Below are 23,895 nucleotides of genomic sequence, written 5' to 3'. Positions count from 1 at the left end.
AAAAGTTTTGTAATATTGCGGTTTGATTCCAGACTACTGTGTACTGCATCTCATCATAAGACACTCAGTGGGTGATTCTCCCTTATATGTATAATGGTGTATAGAGACAATGAGTAAGCAGTAAGGGATCAGGGGAAAATTTCTCTGGTGCAGGAGCAGCATAGGGACAGCCTAAGTGACTGTGTGCTGCTTTCCCCTGCTCTCGCCCATAAGCCCTGGTGTATGGGGCATGCTTGGGTCAGGGCCATAGTTCCAAGTGCCATAGGAATTCCGGGCTGCAGTACAATCCATAAGCAGCTATAGGCAGGCTGCCATAAATTAGAGCAGATTTGAGGCTTCTATAGATTATGTCAAGTGACAATTTGGTCTCTGGAGCAGTTGAGAATCAGAGGACTCAAAGATGACCTAAAGGTACCATTATCATGACCCCCAAAACTGTGTCTTTTGTGCTATCTCTCGCAGAGGCCATAGGACAGAATCTGCCCTTCAAACTACAATGCACTGCTTGGTGCAAAGGGCAGCGTGAGAGCATCCGTATGTGTGGCTCTCTCTGTGTGGCTGGATGTGCACTCACACGCATAAGCACAAATTACAAAGCAGGAGTGTACCACTACAGAGACACTCATGTCCTGAAATGATTTGTTGTTGTCTCAGAGCAGATACTGTGGAATTACAGTGAAGATAGAAACAGTCTCTGCTACTTTGAGCTAGCACAGCTGTTGATTTAGCTCAGCTAGTGGGTCATTTGTCCTAGAAGCCCAAGGAGCCATGGTTTTGTATTTCTTCTGTCAACTACATTATTAATTGGCACAGATGCTGGCTCCTCTAGAGATGTACCCAGCAGTGACCCATCTGCTTGTGGTATAGGAACCTGTTGCTCTTGTAGCAGAATTGAGCTTACATTTACCCCATGACGCAAGCTGGGAAAAATAATGTTGCTGCTTTCCATGTTGATATTGCTACATTTTTATTGCTTCCTCCTCCCACAGAAGACTTAAACAGTGAGTGTTCACAGACAAACACCACAATTCTGTTTTCGGTGGGTCTTTATAGGGCTGGCAGAGCTTGCAGAAGGCTAGAATCTTTTTCTTTCTTTCTTTCTTTCTTTCTTTCTTTCTTTCTTTCTTTCTTTCTTTCTTTCTTTCTTTCTTTCTTTCTTTCTTTCTTTCTTTCTTTCTTTCTTTCTTTCTTTCTTTCTTTCTTGCAGGGTAGGCCACTGTCAACTCCTGATGGCCCTAAATTCTAGCATGTATGGTTTCTAATTGCTTGTTATTATTTATGGATTATCAATTTGTAATGTGGTGGTACTTAGGAGCCTCAGTCATGAATCAGGACCCTATTGTGTGAGGCTCTGTGCAAACACAAAACAAAAAGACAGTCCTTGCCTCAAACATTTTACAGTCTTGATGCATGGTCTCAGCTGTCCTGGTCTCACTAATATTCAATCTTCTGTCTTCTATCTTCCCTGAAGGGAGGTAGTGTGCTTTTATGGTTAAATTAGAAGATTGGGAGTTAAAGAGACTGGGGGCCGGATTCTGGGCTTTATCCTCCTTTGAAAACTCAGCCTAAGAGTTTTGTGAAAAACACAGCCCTTCTTTCCCCAACTGAATGGTCCCTCACTGAGTTTTCTTCCCCTTGTGGGCCTCTCCCCTGGACTTCCTTGATCTGGCCCTTAATTGTGAAGAAGGAGACGAGGTATCAAGTTTATTCTGCTAGAAGCAGAAAGGGAAGAAGCGATCAGATATATAGCTTCCAGGTCTGTGGGCAAAAGTAGCTCTTTCAGTTTAACATATTATGCTAGATTTACTAGTAAGACCAGACTGGCTGAGAACATTGTAAGCCCTAGGCCTGAAAGAAATAAAGAGAAAAATCAAGAAAGAAGCAAAACAATGTGTGCTACATAACCAGACTTACAAGGATGGGTTTACAATTACCTGCCTCACTGCTCTCCAAACACTATAATAATCTGATGATAGTATTTCTTTGCAACTTGGCTCCATCCTCCCTACAGCTCTTCCTTACAGCTTCATTTAAACTGAAACCTCTCTATGTGAAAAGTTTAATGAACAGATTACCTACTGTTTGATGACATCTTTCCCAGAACTCTTTTAAAAGACTACAAGATCTCCTAAAAATGCTAATTAATAACTCGGCAGAAACCTTTGGAGACTTTAAGATTTGACTTGTCACAGTGAAAACTTTTTTAATAAAGTGCAGCTGGGCTGGTGTGAAGAGAATGCTCCTTTAAAACATGACTAGTCCCCTCTGTAGCATTTTATGTTGATCGCTAGGAGACAGCGAGCTAATGGAGAACATGAATTCAAAAGTAGAGCTGCCAGAAACAGCTACTGTTGAGTGTCCTACTGTATAGTAAAAAGAAAAGGAGTACTTGTGGCACCTTAGAGACTAACAAATTTATTAGAGCATAAGCTTTCGTGAGCTACAGCTCACTTCATCGGATGAAGTGAGCTGTAGCTCACGAAAGCTTATGCTCTAATAAATTTGTTAGTCTCTAAGGTGCCACAAGTACTCCTTTTCTTTTTGCGAATACAGACTAACACGGCTGCTACTCTGAAACCTACTGTATAGTGTGACTCTCAGATGCTCCTTTACTTTATTTGTTTGGTATCTGATAAATTGTGGCTTCATTAAAAGAGAGTCTCTGTTGATTCTGTGTGGTGGACTTTTTCTCCTTTAAGTAGAAATTGTACAATGCCCGTGAGTTACGTGCTTACTCCTCCCAACAAATTCTCCCCACAAATTTCATTTTGTGCATGTCAAAGACATACTTATGGTCTCAGCAGGTCTATTTCCAAAGGGAACCTTATAAAGTAAGCTCAGAATGTTAATTTGAAAATTGTAGTCCAAGGTCCCTAAGCAAAGTGTTCTGGCAAGCTGGAGGAAATCAGCAATTTGTATTAGTATTGGTGGTATTTTGTTAGTGTATAAATAAAGCCCCCTCTGAATTGAAAGTCAATTTTAGCAACCTTTCTGGAGTCAATCTGAAACATTCGCCTCATCAGCCAGGGCCAGCATTGCAAAGTCTCTGAAATACTCTTGCCGCCAAAGTTAATTTTTCATCCCTTTCTTAATTTGATTAAGATTGCATTTGAGAGGTGCATCTGCAATAGGGGAAGTTGGTTCCTAGTTTTTAACACAACAGGTAGAAAAAAATGGTTTCACATGACATTAATTTTTGTTGGCACCTATTTAGAGTTGATTTACATCTAGGATGCAGTAGCCAGATTGTCTCTTGGTAGATCACAGTTCAGTTGTACAAATAGGGTCACAAAATATGTAATTGTATGCGACTTCATGATATTAATGATTCTTTTGAGAAGAAAGGTTTTTATAAAGGCTAACCAGAGGGGGCAGTGAAATATAACCTGCTACTGTGTCTGCATTCAGAGCAAGACTATAATTACCATGCCCCTCATTTCTATCAGACAGTCAAGGGAAAAAACAGCCTCATATTTTTATGTATGTACCATATAAAAGCAAAATAAACCCAACCCTGAATCCAACACAAATCTTTCTCTTCTTAAATAGTTTGTCTCACCACACAAGGAAAAACACAGGGTGTATTTCATACCAGTAAGTAACATTATAAAATAAAAACTCTAGTTTTGGGTAACATTCTCTACAGATTGCATTGTGCTCAGGGATCTTTTCTTGAGATCTTTAAAATCACTATTTTTTTTGGCCTTTTTTTTAAGTCAGGAACTTGTCTTTAAAAAAAGACACATTGATAATTGGAAAGAAAAAGGACAAAATAGTTTAACAAATCAGCAAATGCCATTGCTTTTGGTGGGTATACTTGTAAAACTGTCAGCTGATGTCTATAGCGTTACAGATGTCTTCAGGATCAAAGCTGAGAAAACGTGACGCAAGTATATAAGGTTTGGAAACTCAGCTCTCTGGCACTTTGTCTCTAAAGACAAATATTTTATATTATGAGATTTTTTTAAAAAAAAATGTTTTAATTTAGTGCTTGTGAAAAATTCTGGCCTGTTTGGTCCCCGTGTACAAAACCAATAAATATCTGGGGAAAAGTCCAAAGAAAACATGGGGATGAACTAATTGTGGGGGACAAAGATTGAGAAAGAAGGGGCAGGAGTACAGATTAAGGCCCAAAACAAGGGATCCAGAAAGGGGCATAGAACAGAGAGTCCTGGACAATGCCCACTGCCCTGAGAGAGAATCTAGGGCAGTGGTTCTCAAACTTATCTGATTGTGCCCCCCTTCTTTGTGTCTGTAGTCGTTTACGCCCCTGCCCGCCACCCAAGCACATGTGCTGATTAAAAAAAAATACCATGCAACTCTCACTAAATATTAAAAACAGTAAGGCATTGATTCAGACAGAGTCAATGATCCATTGTAATAAGTGCAAATCTACACTGTGGTTGATGCTTACAACTAAATGTACACACTGCGTCATAGCAAAAGGATTGACGTACAGATGGCAACAACTTTGTATAATGCTATGCAAACTTAATAGAAATCTGTCAAATCACACAGCACCATCTAGAGTCAAAGGCATAGCACTATCTGAGGACCTGCTATGTCTGGAGGAATCAGCTTTGCTAGTTAATTCATTGCTCTGGGGTAAAATTTGCTGTGTGCAATAAGATATTTTTTCTCCCCTAAAGCGCCTCTCCCCCCTGAATACATTCTGCTCCACACTCCTGTTGAGACCTCTGATCTAGGGAATCAGTGAATCCTAGTTTGACGGCCCTGGAGACTGAATCTTCTGTTTTACGTACAGAATAGATACAGCCTGGGTAAGCACAGTGTAATGTGCCCCAGCTCTCACATGGAGGAGCCAGAGAGGATACTTCATAATTCCACGGCCCATTCCGTCTTTTTTGTCAGTCTGAAGGGATCCCAAACATGATTGCCAGTTAGTGCTATATGTGCTGGCGGTTTCTGTGATCTGGCACTTGTCTGTTGGGAGCTAGATTTATATCAACAAATTAATTTTCTAACAATTTTTTAGCCACTGTTGACCTTAGCTGGATTTGAACTGGTGACCCAGAGGTGAAAGGTATATTCTGTCCCATCATAGAATTATAGAAATGTAGGGCTGGAAGGCACCTCAAGAGGTCATTTAGTCCATTCCCCTTATGCTAAGGCAGGGTTAAATATACCTAGACCATCCCTGGCAGATGTTTGTCTATCATGTTCTTTAAAATCTCTAATGATAGGAATTCCACAGCCTCGCTAGATAACCAGTATCAGGTTTAACTATCCTTATAGCTAGAAAGTTTTTTTCCCCCAATAGCCAAACTTAATCTCTCTTGCTGCAAGCTAAGCTGAATACTTCTTTTCCAACCCTCAGTGGACCTGGAGAACAATTGTTCCTCCTCTTCTTTATAACAGACTTTTATATATTTTTGTCCCATCCCCCTTAAGCTTCTCTTCTGTGACTGAACATGCCAATTCTTTCAACCTTTTCCCATAAGTCATGTTTTCTAAATATATCTTAATATTAACAACAATTATAACTTGCATTGGGTAATATTTCTGATTAGTAAGTAAAATTGTATTAGTTTTTTCATTATCATCATCATGATAAAGATAAGAGAATAAATGTTGTGCCTTACGATTTCCAGGTTAGTTTTGTCCTTACAAGTCTCTGGAATCATCTAGTCCCCTGAAACTTAGAGATAAATTTTTTACAGCCATGCACTGACTTTTCTTTCTTATGAGTAAATAACTGGGAAAAAATATCAGCAGAAAATAATACTCTAGATGGATACAACTTTGAAACTGTTGAGTATTTTTGCTATAGAATTATGGACATTTTCAGGGAGAAAGCTGTCAACATGGGGAAAAAGAGATGGAAGATCATCTGGACAGTGAGCTTTATTTTGGTGTTTTGAGCGTCTGTAAAGACTGCCACTAGGAAACATCTGTATTTTATGTATTTATGATTACTAACACCCAAGGCTATATCAACTTGTCTCTTAGCAATTCAACTTTCTACAGAGTGTTACACGGTATGAAAATGACCCAAACAGTCAGAGAAGTCATAAAGCAAAATCAGTCACAAGCAAGGAAAAATTCTTTGGTGAAATGGAACAATCCTGAGCCTTGGTCTCATCAGAATTCTTCACAGATTGCTCAGGGTTGCCCTTGATGCTCTTTAATCTTATTTCCTTTAGTTAGCTTCTTTGGAATGAAAAAGAAAGCCTTATGGCACAATATAATCTAGCTGCATCATTAATGGAACAGATGGTCATTTTTGTCTTGGACTACAAAATTGTATCACTAGGTATCTGTCCTTTTTGGCAAGGTTACCTGCTTGAATTTCATGTTATGCAATAAGCCATATTAAAGATCTGAAAAATCCACAAAAACATGACGAGGGGACAAATTAAAATGAAATCAGCATTAGGAATGATACTCTGTTTTCCCCTCGCTCTCAGGAAACTGTTTCTTTGTAACTCATAGTGCATGGTCATTTGTGGTTCCAGGTCCCCTTTTAAAAAAATATGTATGTTATACTTCATAATGAGATCTATGTCTGGTTGGAACGTGTCATTGAGATAACAGCAGGTATGTGTGAGAAGGCAGTAAAGAGCTGGTGCTTGAAATATGGCCTATCCATTCTCCTGCACCATTTTCTATGGCTATTCCAGGCTTCTGGAATAAGGCCCTGAGCCCCAGAGATCATCCCATGCTTTTCTATAGCATTGCATCCCACTCCCTGGAATTCACGTGGTAAAGAGCTTTTCTGTGTAATACCCATGCCCATTGATCACTATTGTTACTAGTTGGCATGTAAACTTCTTGTCTGTCTCTGATCTGATGGTTTAGTTTGTTTGTTTGACAGATAGCAGCCCACACATTTTTTCCAGCATATCCATGTGGCTGAAGGAGTATATTAATGGAAGATTGAGTACCAGAGTTTGGCAAGAGGCAGGTCATTACAAGACGGAGCTGGGGATATATTAAGGGCCTAAGAGGCTGAGTACTTTCAAATTTCCATGGCTTCAGTGAGTTGAGGGTACTTGCCACCTCACAGAACTGGGCCCTAAATGAACCATTTTAGCTATTAATGTATTTAATGTTGTTGTGGACAGTAGTTTTCTTTTCATTCTTTGTTCTGAAGAATATAGGTTCAAGCCTGGAAATCCTAGATGCATGGAGCTCTTCTTGTCTTTAATAGGAGTGAGAGGTGTTGGGTGATTTGGAGTGTATATGTCATCTTAATTCATTACTGTGGATAATTTCTGAGACTCATAAATTAGAGATGGAAAAAGCTTGTTAGGTAATTCTTGTTTATCTTTAATTTAACAAGAGTGAAAAAACTTTAGGCTTTGCCGTCATAAAAAAATAAAATAAAAACCTATGTTTGTTTACTTCCATTAGGTGGATCCTCTGGCTCTCATATATTGACTCCCCAGACATGGTAATAAGAGGTTACCTTTCAGTTACAGCCCTTATCTGCATTCTTGAATGCAAATGGTATCCCATGGTAGTGTAAATTTCAATCACTGGTGAGCAACTGTGACCTCTGGGTTGGACATTTTCTGGTAGTTGATGTCTGGCTGGAGGTATGGAGAGCTCAAGGCAGAACTCTTAACCACTAGGAAATGTTGAGCCCAGTGGTCCTGTTTATCCAGTTGAAATTTACACAGTAAAATCCTAGCTCCCACAAAGCCTATGGACCGGCAGGTCACCCATAACAAAAGACATGAATGTCCTAGCAATCAGGGGATATGGTCTGTATGTTTTGTGCATGTACATCCCTGATCCAGAAACATCTCCTAAACTCTGCCCATCTCCCCCACAAATTATTCATATTGAAGGAGTAATCTGAGGGGGGTGGCACACAGGGGGGCACAGTTGGGATGTTTTAGTAGGGTTAATGTGCACCCCTCTCTGTGGTCCAACATTTTGGCTCCATATTTGGAGCTAACCAAGTCAGTGGCAAGAAATGTGTCCTGTCTCTGGCTGAAAGAGAAAATACGAAAAGGCCATATCACATTTCATAGGGACTGTAGTATCATAGCAACAGTTGTCTGTCTCACTCCTGTACTGCTATATCATTTAATCTTACATAGCCTTTTCTCTAGGGTGGAATCCATGCCGCTGTAAAAATTACTGCACATGAATTGGTACAGTTGTTGGATAATTACAGTACAAAAAAATACATCATTATTGACTCTATTTAGAATAAATGGTTGCTTCTGCATAAGAATACGGGATTTTATTTCCCCCCCCCCCTTCCAAGGACTTTTAATGGAAAGCTGATTATTAAAGCTTATGAGAAATTTTTTGTCAAAATACTTTTTGTTGGAAAATGATAATTTGTTGAAACTGAAACCCTTCATGGTGAAGGATCGGTTTCTACAAATTTCCCACATCAAAAAAATTATGCCAAAAAAGTTTCAAGATTATTAAAACATCCTTATTTTATTAAAACATTCCTATTTCTACATTTTTCAAGTGACAAATTCAATTTTTTTGGTTTGAAACAACCTTTTGTTTAGCAATATAAATTAATTTATTTGTTAGTTTTTTAAAAAGTGAAAAGGCCGTAATTGAAATGAAATGTTTTGAATTATCTAAACAAAACATTTTGTTTGACCGGATCTAGATGTGGAGTTTATAACTTTTAAACTGATTTAGGATGGGAAATTTTTTATTTTTAATTCTTGCAGGATGGGAAAACGGTCCCCTGCCCAACTATCCTTTACTATAAGTTAATACTGCCTGGCTCCCTTAACTAGATGTGGCTTTTCTTGTCACTTTTCCTCCAAACTGAGGACTTTACATGGAAAATGAAAACACTGTTCCTGAATAATTTATGATCAACAGCAGAAACAGAGACTCTACCCTAGCACTTGTGTTGGCAAAACTTTTGTTGGTCACGGGGTGTGAAAAAACACACCCCTGACCTACATAAGTTTCACCGACTAAAGCACTGGTGCAGACAGCGCTGTCAGTGGGAGAGTCTCTCCCGCTGACATAGCTACTGCTGCTCATTGGGGTGGTTTAATTATCCCGGCGGGAGAGCTCTCTCCTGTCGGCATAGCACAGCTGCAGCAATACAGATTTGCTGCTGTAAGGTCCGTAGTGTAGACATAGCCAGAGTCCCTGCCCTGAGGAACTAGAGAATATCCATGTCACAGAATGCATCACCTTAACGATCACCTTGATTAACACGGAGAGGCCAAGGATTCAGTGCTTATGGAAATTGAATTCCTTCTTTGCCCCTATAGAAGGTCCCTCCAGGTCAGAGTTGAGGGTGATGTGAGAGGTTCACATTTCTGCTGCCCATGCTTTTGCTTGTTCTGTAATTCTGTGGAGGACTTCATATCACTAGTGTCAATCTGGCTTCTTTAACGGGCACTACAAATACGACACAAAAAAGATTACAGTATTGTTTGGAAACCACCTGTAAGCAGCCATGATTTACTGGCTGCCTTGGTTTGTCAGCTCTCACTATTGGGGAGCATTGACAGCATTTATATGATGTAAGTTATTGCAGTGTGAGAGCACTTGCACAACCCTTGCCTTTGTACAGCCTGGATAAACTGCTTTCTATTGTGTTATCTAATCTCAGGGTTGATATTATCACAGCAATGTAGATTGAACCGAACCTCTTTTAAGGAAATACAGTCGTAGGAAATACAAGAGAGGAACCAAAATGACACAGAAATCTGAGAGCTCATGGTGTTTGACTTTAGGTTCAGATAGTTCAATACATTTCTCTTGCTAGAAATTGCTGATATAGGGATGTGTGCACTGGGGTGGAGCTACAGTCTAAGGAAGAACAAAGCCACATTACCTGAATTACCACATAGAGTGGGCAGACCTTCACCAGACTATATGGTTCTCTAGCATATTAAATCAATAAATAGATTACATTTTTGTTTTCCCTTTTTGCACAGCTGACTCCTCAACACCAGATGGTGCTGTCATCCATCACTTACATCGGCTGCTCCCTGTCCATCTTCTGTTTGACTATCACTCTGGTCACGTTTGCTATTCTGTCGTGAGTAATTTTAACTGTATATCTGCTGAGCAAATATCACCCTGAAAGTCTGGCAGATTAATGCAAACATTTTCATTTCAGACCACCGAACTGGATATTTTGAGGTGTTCAAAGGTTATTAATTCCCTAAGCCCCTTTAATTAGATTCTGCACATATATTTGTAACAGTTGGTTGTTCCTCAGTTTAATTTCCCAGAATGGGAAGGTCTTTAAATAGCAAGTTAGATGCTTGTAATATATATCCCCGTTTTGCTCTGGTTTTAGAATTTGAAAAGAGGGTCTGAGGCTGGTATCTGGGCTGATCCTGAGGTCGATGGGAGCTTAGCCTGAGTAAGGACTGCAGGATTGGGACTTCACGTTTGCCTTTATGTTCATCCGAAGCAAGGCTGTATAAAGAGGCATGACAGGATGCGGGGCAATGCTTCCTTCTTGTCGCCCATTCTCTTGTGCCACAGGCATTTGGGAAGGGGTTATTAGAACGGCCACCGAAAGCCCAGAGAGAAGAGAATGCTGTGGCAAAACCTCTGCACTGGCACCGCTTGAACTCTCACGGTGAAACACTGCACCTTTTGAGGTCAAGTTGAGTTTTGCAGTTGCCTTCAATGGGGCCAGGGTAAGGAATGGTGGAAGCTCCCTAAAAGTGGGGGGGGGGCCACCAGCGCCTGAACCATGGCCCTACCCCTTGTGCCACCCTTTCTCCCTGAGCCCCCACCTTTGTGCTGCACCTTCCCCCAAGGCCCCACTTGTGCGCCACCTGTTTCCCCCAAGACTCTGCCCCCCACCACTGCCTCCTCTCTGTCCCCTCCCCGCCATCACTCGCCCTTATGGCTGCTTTTAAAAGTGATGGGGCCATGGCCCCCTGGCCCTGCCTTTTCCGCGGCCCCTGGCGAGGATTTAACCCTCAGGGTTTAAGTGTGATGGAAGTGCTGCAAAGGACTTCTGCTGGCCCCACTGCATGGGGATGAATTTCACACCAGGCTGGGAAGAGCTTTTAATTTTTGGTTACCATGTTTTTTGCTTTCAGTCCACAGTGACAGGTTTCAGAGTAGCAGCCGTGTTAGTCCGTATTCGCAAAAAGAAAAGGAGTACTTGTGGCACCTTAGAGACTAACAAATTTATTTGAGCATAAGCTTTCGTGAGCTACAGCTCACTTCATCGGATGCATTTGGTGGAAAAAAAAGAGGAGAGATTTATATACACACACACAGAGAACATGAAACAATGGGTTTATCATACACACTGTAAGGAGAGTGATCACTTAAGATAAGCCATCACCAGCAGCAGGGGGGGGAAAGGAGGAAAACCTTTCATGGTGATAAGCAAGGTAGGATAATTCCAGTAGTTAAGAAGAATATCAGAGGAACAGTGGGGGGTGGGGTGGGAGGGAGAAATACCATGGGGAAATAGTTTTACTTTGTGTAATGACTCATCCATTCCCAGTCTCTATTCAAGCCTAAGTTAATTGTATCCAGTTTGCAAATTAATTCCAATTCAGCAGTCTCTCGTTGGAGTCTGTTTTTGAAGTTTTTTTGTTGAAGTATTGCCACTCTTAGGTCTGTGATCGAGTGACCAGAGAGATTGAAGTGTTCTCCAACTGGTTTTTGAATGTTATAATTCTTGATGTCTGATTTGTGTCCATTCATTCTTTTACGTAGAGACTGTCCAGTTTGGCCAATGTACATGCCAGAGGGGCATTGCTGGCACATGATGGCATATATTACATTGGTAGATGCGCAGGTGAAGGAGCCTCTGATAGTGTGGCTGATGTGATTAGGCCCTATGATGGTATCCCCTGAATAGATATGTGGACAGAGTTGGCAACGGGCTTTGTTGCAAGGATAGGTTCCTGGGTTAGTGGTTCTGTTGTGTGGTGTGTGGTTGCTGGTGAGGATTTGCTTCAGATTGGGGGGCTGTCTGTAAGCAAGGACTGGTCTGTCTCCCAAAATCTGTGAGAGTGATGGGTCGTCCTTCAGGATAGGTTGTAGATCCTTGATGATGCGTTGGAGAGGTTTTAGTTGGGGGCTGAAGGTGATGGCTAGTGGCGTTCTGTTGTTTTCTTTGTTGAGCCTGTCCTGTAGTAGGTGACTTCTGGGTACTCTTCTGGCTCTGTCAATCTGTTTCTTCACTTCAGCAGGTGGGTATTGTAGTTGTAGGAATGCATGATAGAGATCTTGTAGGTGTTTGTCTCTGTCTGAGGGGTTGGAGCAAATGCGGTTATATCGTAGCGCTTTGCTGTAGACAATGGATCGAGTGGTATGATCTGGATGAAAGCTAGAGGCATGTTGGTAGGAATAGCGGTCAGTAGGTTTCCGATATAGGGTGGTGTTTATGTGACCATCGCTTATTAGCACCGTAGTGTCCAGGAAGTGGATCTCTTGTGTGGACTGGTCCAGGCTGAGGTTGATGGTGGGATGGAAATTGTTGAAATCATGGTGGAATTCCTCAAGAGCTTCTTTTCCATGGGTCCAGATGATGAAGATGTCATCAATGTAGCGCAAGTAGAGTAGGGGCATTAGGGGACGAGAGCTGAGGAAGCGTTGTTCTAATTCAGCCATAAAAATGTTGGCATACTGTGGGGCCATGCGGGTACCCATCGCAGTGCTGCTGATTTGAAGGTATACATTGTCCCCAAATGTGAAATAGTTATGGGTGAGGACAAAGTCACAAAGTTCAGCCACCAGGTTAGCCGTGACAGTATCGGGGATACTGTTCCTGATGGCTTGTAGTCCATCTTTGTGTGGAATGTTGGTGTAGAGGGCTTCTACATCCATAGTGGCTAGGATGGTGTTTTTAGGAAGATCACCAATGGACTGTAGTTTCCTCAGGAAGTCAGTGGTGTCTCGAAGATAGGTGGGAGTGCTGGTAACGAAGGGCCTGAGGAGGGAGTCTACATAGCCAGACAATCCTGCTGTCAGGGTGCCAATGCCTGAGATGATGGGGCGTCCAGGATTTCCAGGTTTATGGATCTTGGGTAGCAGATAGAATACCCCAGGTCGGGGCTCCAGGGGTGTGTCTGTGTGGATTTGTTCATGTGTTTTTTCAGGGAGTTTCTTGAGCAAATGCTGTAGTTTCTTTTGGTAACTCTCAGTGGGATCAGAGGGTAATGGCTTGTAGAAAGTGGTGTTGGAGAGCTGCCTAGTAGCCTCTTGTTCATACTCCGACCTCTTCATGATGACGACAGCATCTCCTTTGTCAGCCTTTTTGATTATGATGTCAGAGTTGTTTCTGAGGCTGTGGATGGCACTGTGTTCTGCATGGCTGAGGTTATGGGGTAAGCGAAGCTGCTTTTCCACAATTTCAGCTTGTGCACGTCAGCGGAAGCACTCTATGTGGAAATCCAGGCTGCTGTTTCGACCTTCAGGAGGAGTCCACCCAGAATCCTTCATTTTGTAGTGTTGGCAGGAGGACGACCCATCACTCTCACAGATCTTGGGAGACAGACCAGTCCTTGCTTACAGACAGCCCCCCAATCTGAAGCAAATACTCACCAGCAACCACACACCACACAACAGAATCACCAACCCAGGAACCTATCCTTGCAACAAAGCCCATTGCCAACTCTGTCCACATATCTATTCGGGGACACCATCATAGGGCCTAATCACATCAGCCACACTATCAGAGGCTCCTTCACCTGCGCATCTACCAATGTGATATATGCCATCATGTGCCAGCAATGCCCCTCTGCCATGTACTTTGGCCAAACTGGACAGTCTCTATGTAAAAGAATGAATGGACACAAATCAGACGTCAAGAATTATAACATTCAAAAACCAGTTGGAGAACACTACAATCTCTCTGGTCACTCGATCACAGACCTAAGAGTGGCTATACTTCAACAAAAAAGCTTCAAAAACAGACTCCAACGAGAGACTACTGAATTGGAATTAATTTGCAAACTGGATACAATTAACTTAGGCTTGAATAGAGACTGGGAATGGATGAGTCATTACACAAAGTAAAACTATTTCCCCAGGGTATTTCTCCCCCCACCCCACCCCTCACTGTTCCTCTAATATTCTTGTTAACTGCTGGAATTAGCCTACCTTGCTTGTCACCATGAAAGGTTTTCCTCCTTCCCCCCCCCTGCTGCTGGTGATGGCTTATCTTAAGTGATCACTCTCCTTACAGTATGTATGATAAACCCATTGTTTCATGTTCTCTGTGTGTGTGTATATAAATCTCTCCTCTGTTTTTTCCACCAAATGCATCCGATGAAGTGAGCTGCAGCTCACGAAAGCTTATGCTCTAATAAATTTGTTAGTCTCTAAGGTGCCACAAGTACTCCTTTTCTTTTTGAGTCCACAGTGAATACATCATGGCTTGCTGCTGCCTTATTTCTGTGGAGACGCTTCCCCATTCTTACTAAAGGCAACTTTATGGGGGTAACGATGTAATTACTAATCAGCTTCTCTCTAGGACGTTCAGACAGCTCACTAGTGACCTGTTTGGGGACTGATGCAGAGCCTTGCGTGGTCCTTTGCACAGGGGTGAATTCCACCCATTATTTTTTCAAAGAGCTTCGTCATCTAGACGTAGGGAAATGCGTAGTCACTCTTCTTCCAGCTGGATTTGCCTGCTCTACCATGTTTCTTTCATAGTTTAAGTGGCTGCCACTAACTTGTACCTAAAATTAAGGTTGAGTCAATCTTATACTGAGCCCAAAAAATTATCCAAGAGGCTTCTCAAAGCAATTTCTGAGTTGTGTTACTTGAGCCTTGACTTAGATGGTGAACAAAATACAATGGGCAGCACACTGCAGTATAGAGACCAAAAACCAAGGTGATGAAAATGAGAATAGGATGCACTGAGAAAGGACCCACATCCTGCCAGCCAACTTGTTTACCACAGTAAGAATTCAGATAGAGAGTGAAACTCCCAGGGATGGATACAGAATATAATTTGGGGAGGTAGCAATTAATGCTGCATTTCCGTATTCATAGATAAGTCACCCACCTGTAGATACTAGCACAATGCAGTATTATAAAAATATGGAAATGATGGGATTGATTCTCCACTCACTCACTTTGGTGTAATTTCTTTGACTTCACTGGAGTTACTCCTGGTTTACATCTGTGTAAGTGAGATGAAAATCAAGCCCAGTATAATTAATTGTGAAGAGCGGTAAGATGATTTGGCTATGAAAGATACCAGGTACAACCACATTAACACAGAAACTAATTAAATGGACTAAAATGCCATTTACATATTTAAAGAAAACCCCAACATCCTCAAATTGCTTGTTACTCTTCTGAAGAATCTATAGCCTAGACCCTGACCTCAAGTTTTATTGCCTAAAAGATGGTCTAGATAATACTTAGTCCTGCCATGAGTGCAGGGACCTGGACTAGACGACCTCTCAAGGTCCCTTCCAGTCCTATGATTCTATGTAGAAATTTAGAATTGATGCTGAAATATAAAATACTCAATAGACTATAATTCTACATTGGCAGATAGGAATGAGCAAGATGATGGAATAAATCTTTCCTGTCTCTAATTTATATGAATTTGGCGTATATTTTTCGCACAGAACTGAAGCAATTATATCACATCATCCTACCTTTGTTTTCAAGCTCTGACTCTACCTCTGCTGGCCTCGTTTTCAAACGGTCCCTTAGTAGGACAAACAAATCCAACAAATCAAGTGAAATTCACTCCAGTGCTTGTGATAAAGCCCTCTGCACAACTTCAGCCTCCTGTTAGTAATGTGAAAGCCCTTTAGTGGTCTCTCTGCACTGGAAGACTTTTGCCATTGAGCTCTTGAGACAGTTAGGAGGATGAAATAGACATTTATCATTGTTTATTATTTGTATAACAGCAGTATCAACTGAAGTCAGGGCCCACTGTGCTCGGTGCTATACAAACACACAGTAAGATACAGTCCTTGCCCCAAAGAGCTTACAATCTACATAGATAAGGCAAAGAGCGGGAAGGGAAACAGAAGCACAGAGAGAGGCAGTGACTTGCCCAAGGTCACACACCAAATCAGTGGCAAAGCTGGGAACAGAATCCTTGTCCATTGAGCCCAGTCCAGGGCCTTAGCCACTAGACCAACTGCCTCCTAATCATTCAAGAGATTATTTGACCACCCAAGTGTAATTTCTGAGCATACTGTTAAGTGGACCAGGTTTAGAAGCTGGATTATATGAGGCGTTTATTGCCGTACACCAACAACAAAACACTAGTTGTCATGGTTGCTTAGTTTGTTCCAACACTGTGATATTCCTTCTAAGTTTCCTGGTCTGAGAGGTCATACATGGACGCACTGTGCACAGCTGGGGTTCTGAGGCACTATGATAATATAACACATGGAAACACCAGTTTCCAAAGGGTTCCAAAGCCTACATATGTGTTCTTGGGCAGTCAGCACCTTTGCTAGTGGGAGATCTATTCCATGGCTCCCTCGCTGCTTCTGACTGTGAGAGCAGAACAGTGGATGGGAGAAGGTTTGGGAAGGAAAGGAGCTATGTTACTTCATACAGCTCCCAGGAAGACACCTGGGCTGTGGCGCCTATAGGGAAATGGGAGACATTAGAAGACTTAAAAGAAGAGCTTGGACACAGCTTAGAGTCACAAGGCTGAGTTACACCATGTCACTTAAAATAATTTGATTAGTTTTTACTGGAGGACAGGGCCTCATTAGATAATTGAAGGGAAATGTTGCAAACTAGTTTTAAATGGCTGTGAGCTAAGCAGGGTGCAATCTGTTGAGATCTTAGCTTCTGTACACACTGGCAACAGATGGTCAGTGTCTAAGAGTGCTGCAGCCTTACTTGCTTTCTGGATTGGTGATGCTTCAGTTTATGTCTACATGAAGTTCATAACTAGAGAGACACTGACATTATGCAACACTACATGTCTTTGAATTACTTGTAGGACATAGATAGACAGACCTCTATGTCTCTTCAATAAACCCTTGATATTCTAAATGGGTGTTGGCTAAAATGATGACAAAAAAAGCCAACACGACAAAAAGCTATACTTGTTTTCCACCTAGTCTGTGTCATTGTGTCATCTGGTGGCAGGCACTATATGATGTATCATCATGAGCAGTTGGCAATGCGGCAAGATGTGTAGGAAAGATGGAAGTGCCTATCTTTGTGTACAGACAGTACTATCATTCATGATGCCAAACATCCAGCCCAGTTACTGAAAGGGTTAAAACTGATAGATAGGGACTGGCAGGCATCGGATTAAATAAGAAAATCTGCTGTCCCTAAATCTTCTTCTCTTTTTAGAATCAAATTATGTTGACAGGAAGTGAGCTGTAGCTCACGAAAGCTTATGCTCTAATAAATTTGTTAGTCTCTAAGGTGCCACGGGTACTCCTTTTCTTTTTGCAAATTATGTTGAGGATCTGAAATATTCAGACAAGTGGAGGTTTTTCACTTCCTGGTTGTGGTTGGGAAACAAAGCAAGAGTGCCAGAAAACTTTTAAGAAAGTGTGTTCTCTTAGGATTTTCAGCCTGATTTTCTAGAACTAATAGAGAAAGGTTCAGACTTTTTGTATTGTGTTAATGCCCAGGTGACATCACCAGGGTCAGGGCCCCACTGAGCTAGGTATTGCACAGATACACAGAAAGATACAGTGCCCGCCCTGCCCCGAAGCTGGCAATCTTATCCAAGTCAAACCTGAATATGAGCCTTTTTAGGGTCACTCATTCCTACTGAAATAGGCGTATAATGCTTGTGTTGAATACAAGATAAAATCAAGCTGTGATGTCATTTGGGCCGGATTCTGCAAGATGTGGAGGGTCTTCTGCAAAGTGCTGATCTGCCTCTGTGTCCACTGACATCCTTTAGCACTCAGCACCTTGCAGGATCGGGCCCTTTATTAATACTCTTCCACCCATTACTAGTAGAGCTACTTAATATGCACCTCAATCCTTTTGATTTGTTCAGTGTTGTGTCAGCATATTGAGGAACCTGATTAAACACAGCTTAATCCTGAAGGAAGAAAGAACTCAAAACCGCATCATAAAAAATAACCCCATGCAAATAAATCATAAATGTATTACTGCTTCTTGGAATATTGTTTTACTCATAAGCCTTTCCTCCTTCGCCCAGCTCTGTCAGCACCATGCGTAATCAGCGCTACCACATCCACGCCAACCTGTCCTTTGCCATCCTGGTGGCTCAGATCCTGCTTCTCATCAGCTTTCAATTCAGCCCAGGAATGGTAAGTATTGAAAAGCACATTTTGCCTTTTTTTTTTTTGGCAAGTCACCTCCATGGACGTAAATACAGCATGCCAAGAGCAAGATTGTGTGTATTACAACCTTTCTCTTATTTTAAACACACTTGTAAGCCAAAAATCCTAACCCACAGCGCAAGACAAAGCAAGTTAAAGGCTTTTATACCCCCAAACTATTTTATCACTGCATCATTCCATGCTTGGTATTTGAAAAATAAAAACAGAGATGCTGATCATCAAATGTATGAAACTATTTCTATTCTGTTCCATTCTACCTAGATTCTCATACTGCCCTCAACACCATAGTGTCCTAACACCTGAGTGCATTAATTAATCTAACTAACATCTATCACGTTTGCTTCATCCTTTCTCTCCAGGGAGGAAATTGCATGTGCTGTAGCATTTTGTATAGATAGGATTTTTTCCCAGTATGCCCATGTTGCATTAGACAAGGAAAATTGAAGAAGTGCCCCTTGCACTTTGAGTGGAAAGAGGTGAGGTTTCTGGTGGTCCTAGTTCCTGTGGCAGTTAAGTTCTTCAGTCTTGGACTAATTCCTGAGAAAACTCTATCTCCTGCACAGATGAGTTTTACTTGTGTAGCAGAAAGTTCTGTTTTGCTAAGGAACATAATTGTTGACCAGAGTCCTTATCCTGCAGTTTTAGATGATTTTTTGGCTGTCATGGCCTTAGGCAATTGAGCAAATTGAAGATAAGGACCAAGACCTTAAACTTGATTCCGTATTCTATGGAAAACCAGTGCAGAGAATGAGGACAGGTTTGATGTGCTTGGGATAGCCATGCTGCTGAAAAGACGCACTGCAAGGTTCTGCACTGGCTGGAGTTTCCTAAGGACTGTTGGCTCCTTGCCCCAGGTATAAGCATTGTTGTAGTTCAGGTGGAAGGTGATGAAGGTGTGCATAACCAAAGCGAGGTCATCATCTATCAATATGGGACAGAGTTTCTTAGCCAGGCAGAGATGGTAAAGAGCATTACTTGAGGGTGCTGCTCTGTGAGTATGGACTGAATTGACCAATTGTAGGTGTGTACCCGTTTTCAGGAAGGGACCCCACCCACTTTGAAGTTCTTACAAGACTTTGAAAGCAATGTACTAACTTTTCATTTAAAACTATGGGCCATATCGAACCCTGAGATGTACTGGTCTTCAGTCTATGGACACATCCTGCAGATGAAAAGTTCCTTGCTCCAAGCAGCTGCAGGATCAGGACTGATACCATTTGTTAGACCAGAATAATAGGGATGTGCCAAGTTACCCACAACAGATGTAATGAGCAAATAAATCTGGCTTCCCACCAGAGGAAGAACATGTAATTTGTTACCATTAATGTACTGGTGTTTGTGGCTTTTATTAAAAAAAAGCTATTTAAAATTAACACATGATCCTAAGATGTAAATTCCCTCCTGCATCAGGAGAAAACAAAATCTTATTTTTAGATAATGTTCTACAGCACTTCAGATTTTTAATAGAACAAAACTTGGCTGCTTTGGAGATCAGCGACTGTACCATACTGCTTTTGATAACCAACATACAGGTTCTTATTCATCTGTCATTCTTTCTGTTTTCAGTACAAGCACATATGAGAGTTGTGTGCTTTTCATTCGGGCAACACAAAACATAGGTAAATTTGTATTCAAATCAACTGGCATCCTGTGGCTTCTGGTAAGTTAATAGTATCTGGCATTTACAGAGTTTTCATCTGAGGATCTAAAAGCACTTTGTAAAACTGGGTATCCTTATTTTCATTTTACAGAAGAGTGATCTGAAACACAGAGAGGGCAAAAAGTAGTAGAAGATCACCCAGTGAATCAATAGCAGAGCCAGGAACAGAATATAGGGAATCCTGATTTCTAATATTACACCATCTGCAGTCATCATAGAATCTCAGGGTTAGAAGGGATCTCAGAGGTCATCTAGTCCAACCCCCTGCTCAAAGCAGGACCAATCCCCAATTTTTGGCTGAGATCCCTAAACAGCCCCCTCAAGGATTGAACTCACAACCCTGGGTTTAGCAGGCCAAATGCTCAAACCACTAAGCTATCCCTCCTGCCGTGGGAGGGAGGGAAGGAAGGACAGTCCATGGCTATACTTTTCTCACTAGTGGTCCATACTGCCCTTCTCCTCTCACCACATCTGCCAATATGGCCCTGTGTTTCTCATGTCTTGGCACCCTTGCATTAGATGATGATGATTTTCAGCAGCAGTGTCACTTGTGGGGCCATGGCATTTGTCTCTCCACCCATGTGTCAGCCTCTGACATGCACAGCTCAGGGATAAAGGTTGACATAAAAACATGAAAGAAAAATGAACAGTTCAACCCCAAATTTCCTATCAGCTGAAACCTTAGCAGGTCCTGAGTGAACATGATAAGGTGCTGGGGAGAAAATGACAGTGAATGGTTTAACTTTAGATGGAAAATAAATGCAGACTGCAGAAAACAGCAACAGTGATACAATTTGTAATAGAAAACAAGGGAAGCCTCACACTAAAATAATGCTCAATAGATCAGGAAGGCTGCTAAAACTTCACCAAGAAGACAGTCTTGGGGGAAATAAAATACATATAGGGAATAAAACAACATTAACAAAAAAGACGATCTTACTGCCATGGTCTCTCTCTTGCAATTTCTACTGATACAGGGTTTTGGCTTCTTTGTTCTCACCTGCTCTCCCCATCTAGTCTTTTAAAATGCTAAGAATTCTCAGTTGCCTTTCTGGTGAAGGCTCCTTCTTTTTGGATGGCTGTTGCCAAAGCTGACCACGTTCACCAAGCTCTTGGCCTCTTATGGTACTGTGGCCCTGTCTGCACACATACACGGATGGTTTAATTAAACCTCTTTAGTTAAGCTTATTCAGTGAAACCGATGCAAACTCCTGTGTAGACACTAATTTCATTTTAAGAGTTCTGTATTTTGATTTAGCTTAAACCTTCTCCAAATTGACTTGAGCTAAACTGAACTAAGCCTGCTTTAAACCAGAATTAGAACAACGCTGGTTTAACTGAACTGCTTTAATATCACCCCTTAAGTGAAGTGGAGCAACTTTGCCTACAGACAGTCCCTATGCAGAAGCTCTGTAGGTGCAGGAGGAAATTTGCATCCTATGGCTTTGATTCTCCAATGCCCTGTGCTTTGTGCCGTCATTTAAGTGGGAATGAAGTGCTTCCAAATCGGAAGGGTAGCACTGTACGCTCACTTTGCCCTGATGTTAACATGATCTAGGGCAAAGGAGAATCAGCCTGTCAAACTGTTACTCAAGTTTACTTTCCTTTTCTACTTTGTTTTTTTAGCTTCAGGTATTCCCAATACACCTATTTTAGTTAGTCAGGGCTCTAGATAGTGGGAAATTAAAGGCGCGAATTGATGTGAACCAATTTCAAGATAATTCCTTTCTTCCTTCCAATGCCTGCAACAATTTTTTTCAACATTTATTTAATTTCCCCTTTTGTGAGTCTAAAAGGGGCAGTCAGCGCCTATGATCTAATGGATGAGCTATAGTAATGGGGTCTTACTCTTTTTCTTCATCCAGCTCATACAATCAAAATAATAATTATGAATAATCAATTTTAAAATTAGTAACAGCAGAATGTGCAGTAAGTAAAAACTTTCAAGTACACAGTATGTTATTCCATGCACAAAGATCAGCCATTTTCATTCTGTCACCCAGATTATATTTATTTTATATTAAGAAAGCAACAAAGCAAGAAAAAAATTCTCCCTAAGAGAGCACAGTGTGCTTGTCTCCTCTATAGATGGCTGCAGTCAAGCACAAAATGGCCACTGCCTCCACAACAGTTAGGGGTCTTTTCTCCATTTAAAAGTACAGTAAACAGCATGTCAAATATACCATATGAATTAAGGCCTGGATTTGATCCTAGTTTTGCCATTTACTGTCTCTGAGACTTGAGCCAATGTATGTAGCCTCTCTGGGCTTCAGTTTCCCCACCAGTAAAATAAGGATAATTATACGTACATGTCATTATAAAGGTCTTTAAGAGCTATGGATGAAAAGCTCTTCGTCAGTATTAACTACATAATTATTATTGTTTTTGTTTGTTGCTGTGTTCAGATGGAAGATCCTTGTTGTTACAGTTCATCCTTCTTATTATTCATGTGTCCTTGAAAGCTTTTACTTATTGAGTATTCTGCTGTTACTAATTTTAAAACTGATTACCCTTAATTGCTATTTTAATTGCATGGGCTGGAGAATACTGTACAAAAGAGAGAGAATTTATTCTAGGTGCTGTGGTTTGCTTCATCTTCTCTTTCTGCTAGAGATGGGCCTATCTAGTTAAGGCAAAAAAAATTCTATAAATCCTATATGCAACACAATGGTGTGTCACCCTTCAAATCCCAGAAGCTAGGACAGGATATCAGGGGAATCACTCAAAATTGCCCTGTTCTGTTCATTCCTTCTGAAAGCACTGGCCACTGTCAGAAGACAGGATACTGGGATATATGGACCATTGGTTTGAATATTTTTATGTTCTTATATTTTCAAATAAAGTGTCAATTAGGTCCATGTAGCCAAACTAAGTACAGCAAAGGCCTAAGAGTGGCATTATGTCAACAGATGATGCAGCAATACCTGAAATTACCACTGCCCTTGGATTTTATTCAGGATCTCTCTAACCCACTATGGAATCTGGGTGCTTCAGTTGGATACCAAAGAGAGCTGCATGTAGCCCAGTGTTTGTGCCAATCAAGCAGATCTCAGTTATATTACTTGTCCATTTACCATTTCTACTACATTAATTTGTAGGGTGGGCACAAGTTTAGTCAATTCCATTATAACCATAAAACAGAGGAACTCCTTCCCTTAGATGTATTTAGCTTCTTGTAGAAAATTTAATCCCTAAGATTTAAACAATAGGGATAAACTGGCATTATATGTTCTAGAGCTCTCAGTACGGAATTAATCCTAAAGTCACCTGGGCCGTTTTCTTAGAGATAGTAGCTTCCGCACATACCATATTTTCTCCTACTGACAGGCACATCAAGCATCTTTGCCATCCAAACAGTGGCAGCCAGAGTGGATTTAAAAAAAAAAATTAAAAATTTATGTTTTCACATGCTACAAAAAAAAAAAAAAAAAAAGAAGCAGCATCCAGCGGCATCCAGAGACCTGCATGTTTGTAAGGCGGAAGCACATGTATTTACACAAAATAAAATGAAGTCTACAGTGACCTAGAGGCAGTAAATAGCCTTATGTTTTACTGGCAAAACCCAGTGGATATCATCAATTGTTTGAAGTTCTGCAGTGGGCATATTGAGCTGTTTTTCACTCTGTGCTCCTCTGAGCAGTACTGAACCATAGACACAGGAAAGAAAGGATGAAGCAACTCCACAAGATGAGGTAAAAACAACTACCTTTACTTAGGCTACAGTCCTACGGGCATCTACCTAAACTGAAGATCAAATGAGAAGTGCAGCAGTATAGCAGTATATAGAAACAGCACATTTTCATGGTGGTGGGTTTTTTGGTTGTTTTTCTTTGGTACTGTAACAAAACTGCCATTCCAGTTAGAAGCACCATCATAAGCTGGATTCAGACAATTTGCCCAAAGGAACCTGTATTCATACTGCAGCCATGGATTGCGTCAATCTTAATTTCCTTTGCTTCCACATTGGTTTTTGCTTCACTCAGCCACTTGCTGTTTCTGACACATCTGGTTGGCTGG

At 41.2% G+C, this 23,895-nt stretch overlaps 1 protein-coding gene across 2 annotated transcripts in view; it reads left to right on the top strand.

The window, feature by feature from the left end:
- The window catches only part of ADGRD1 (adhesion G protein-coupled receptor D1), a 252,094-nt gene that overhangs the window by 160,127 nt on the left and 68,072 nt on the right, over positions 1-23,895 (top strand). For both annotated transcript variants that reach the window (XR_006275876.1, XM_038374066.2), the window contains exons 18-19: positions 9,903-10,006; positions 18,074-18,185. Coding sequence is in view for 1 of the 2 variants with exons in the window: in XM_038374066.2 (XP_038229994.1) it covers positions 9,903-10,006; positions 18,074-18,185 (216 nt within the window). In the remaining variant the exon portion in view is untranslated. The remainder of the gene's footprint in view (positions 1-9,902; positions 10,007-18,073; positions 18,186-23,895) is intronic.

Source organism: Dermochelys coriacea, chromosome 15 (genome assembly GCF_009764565.3).
Source record: "Dermochelys coriacea isolate rDerCor1 chromosome 15, rDerCor1.pri.v4, whole genome shotgun sequence".
Taxonomy (NCBI): domain Eukaryota; kingdom Metazoa; phylum Chordata; order Testudines; family Dermochelyidae; genus Dermochelys; species Dermochelys coriacea.
The sequence above is the reverse complement of the archived record's forward strand: the minus strand, read 5'-3'. Positions and strand labels throughout refer to the sequence as shown.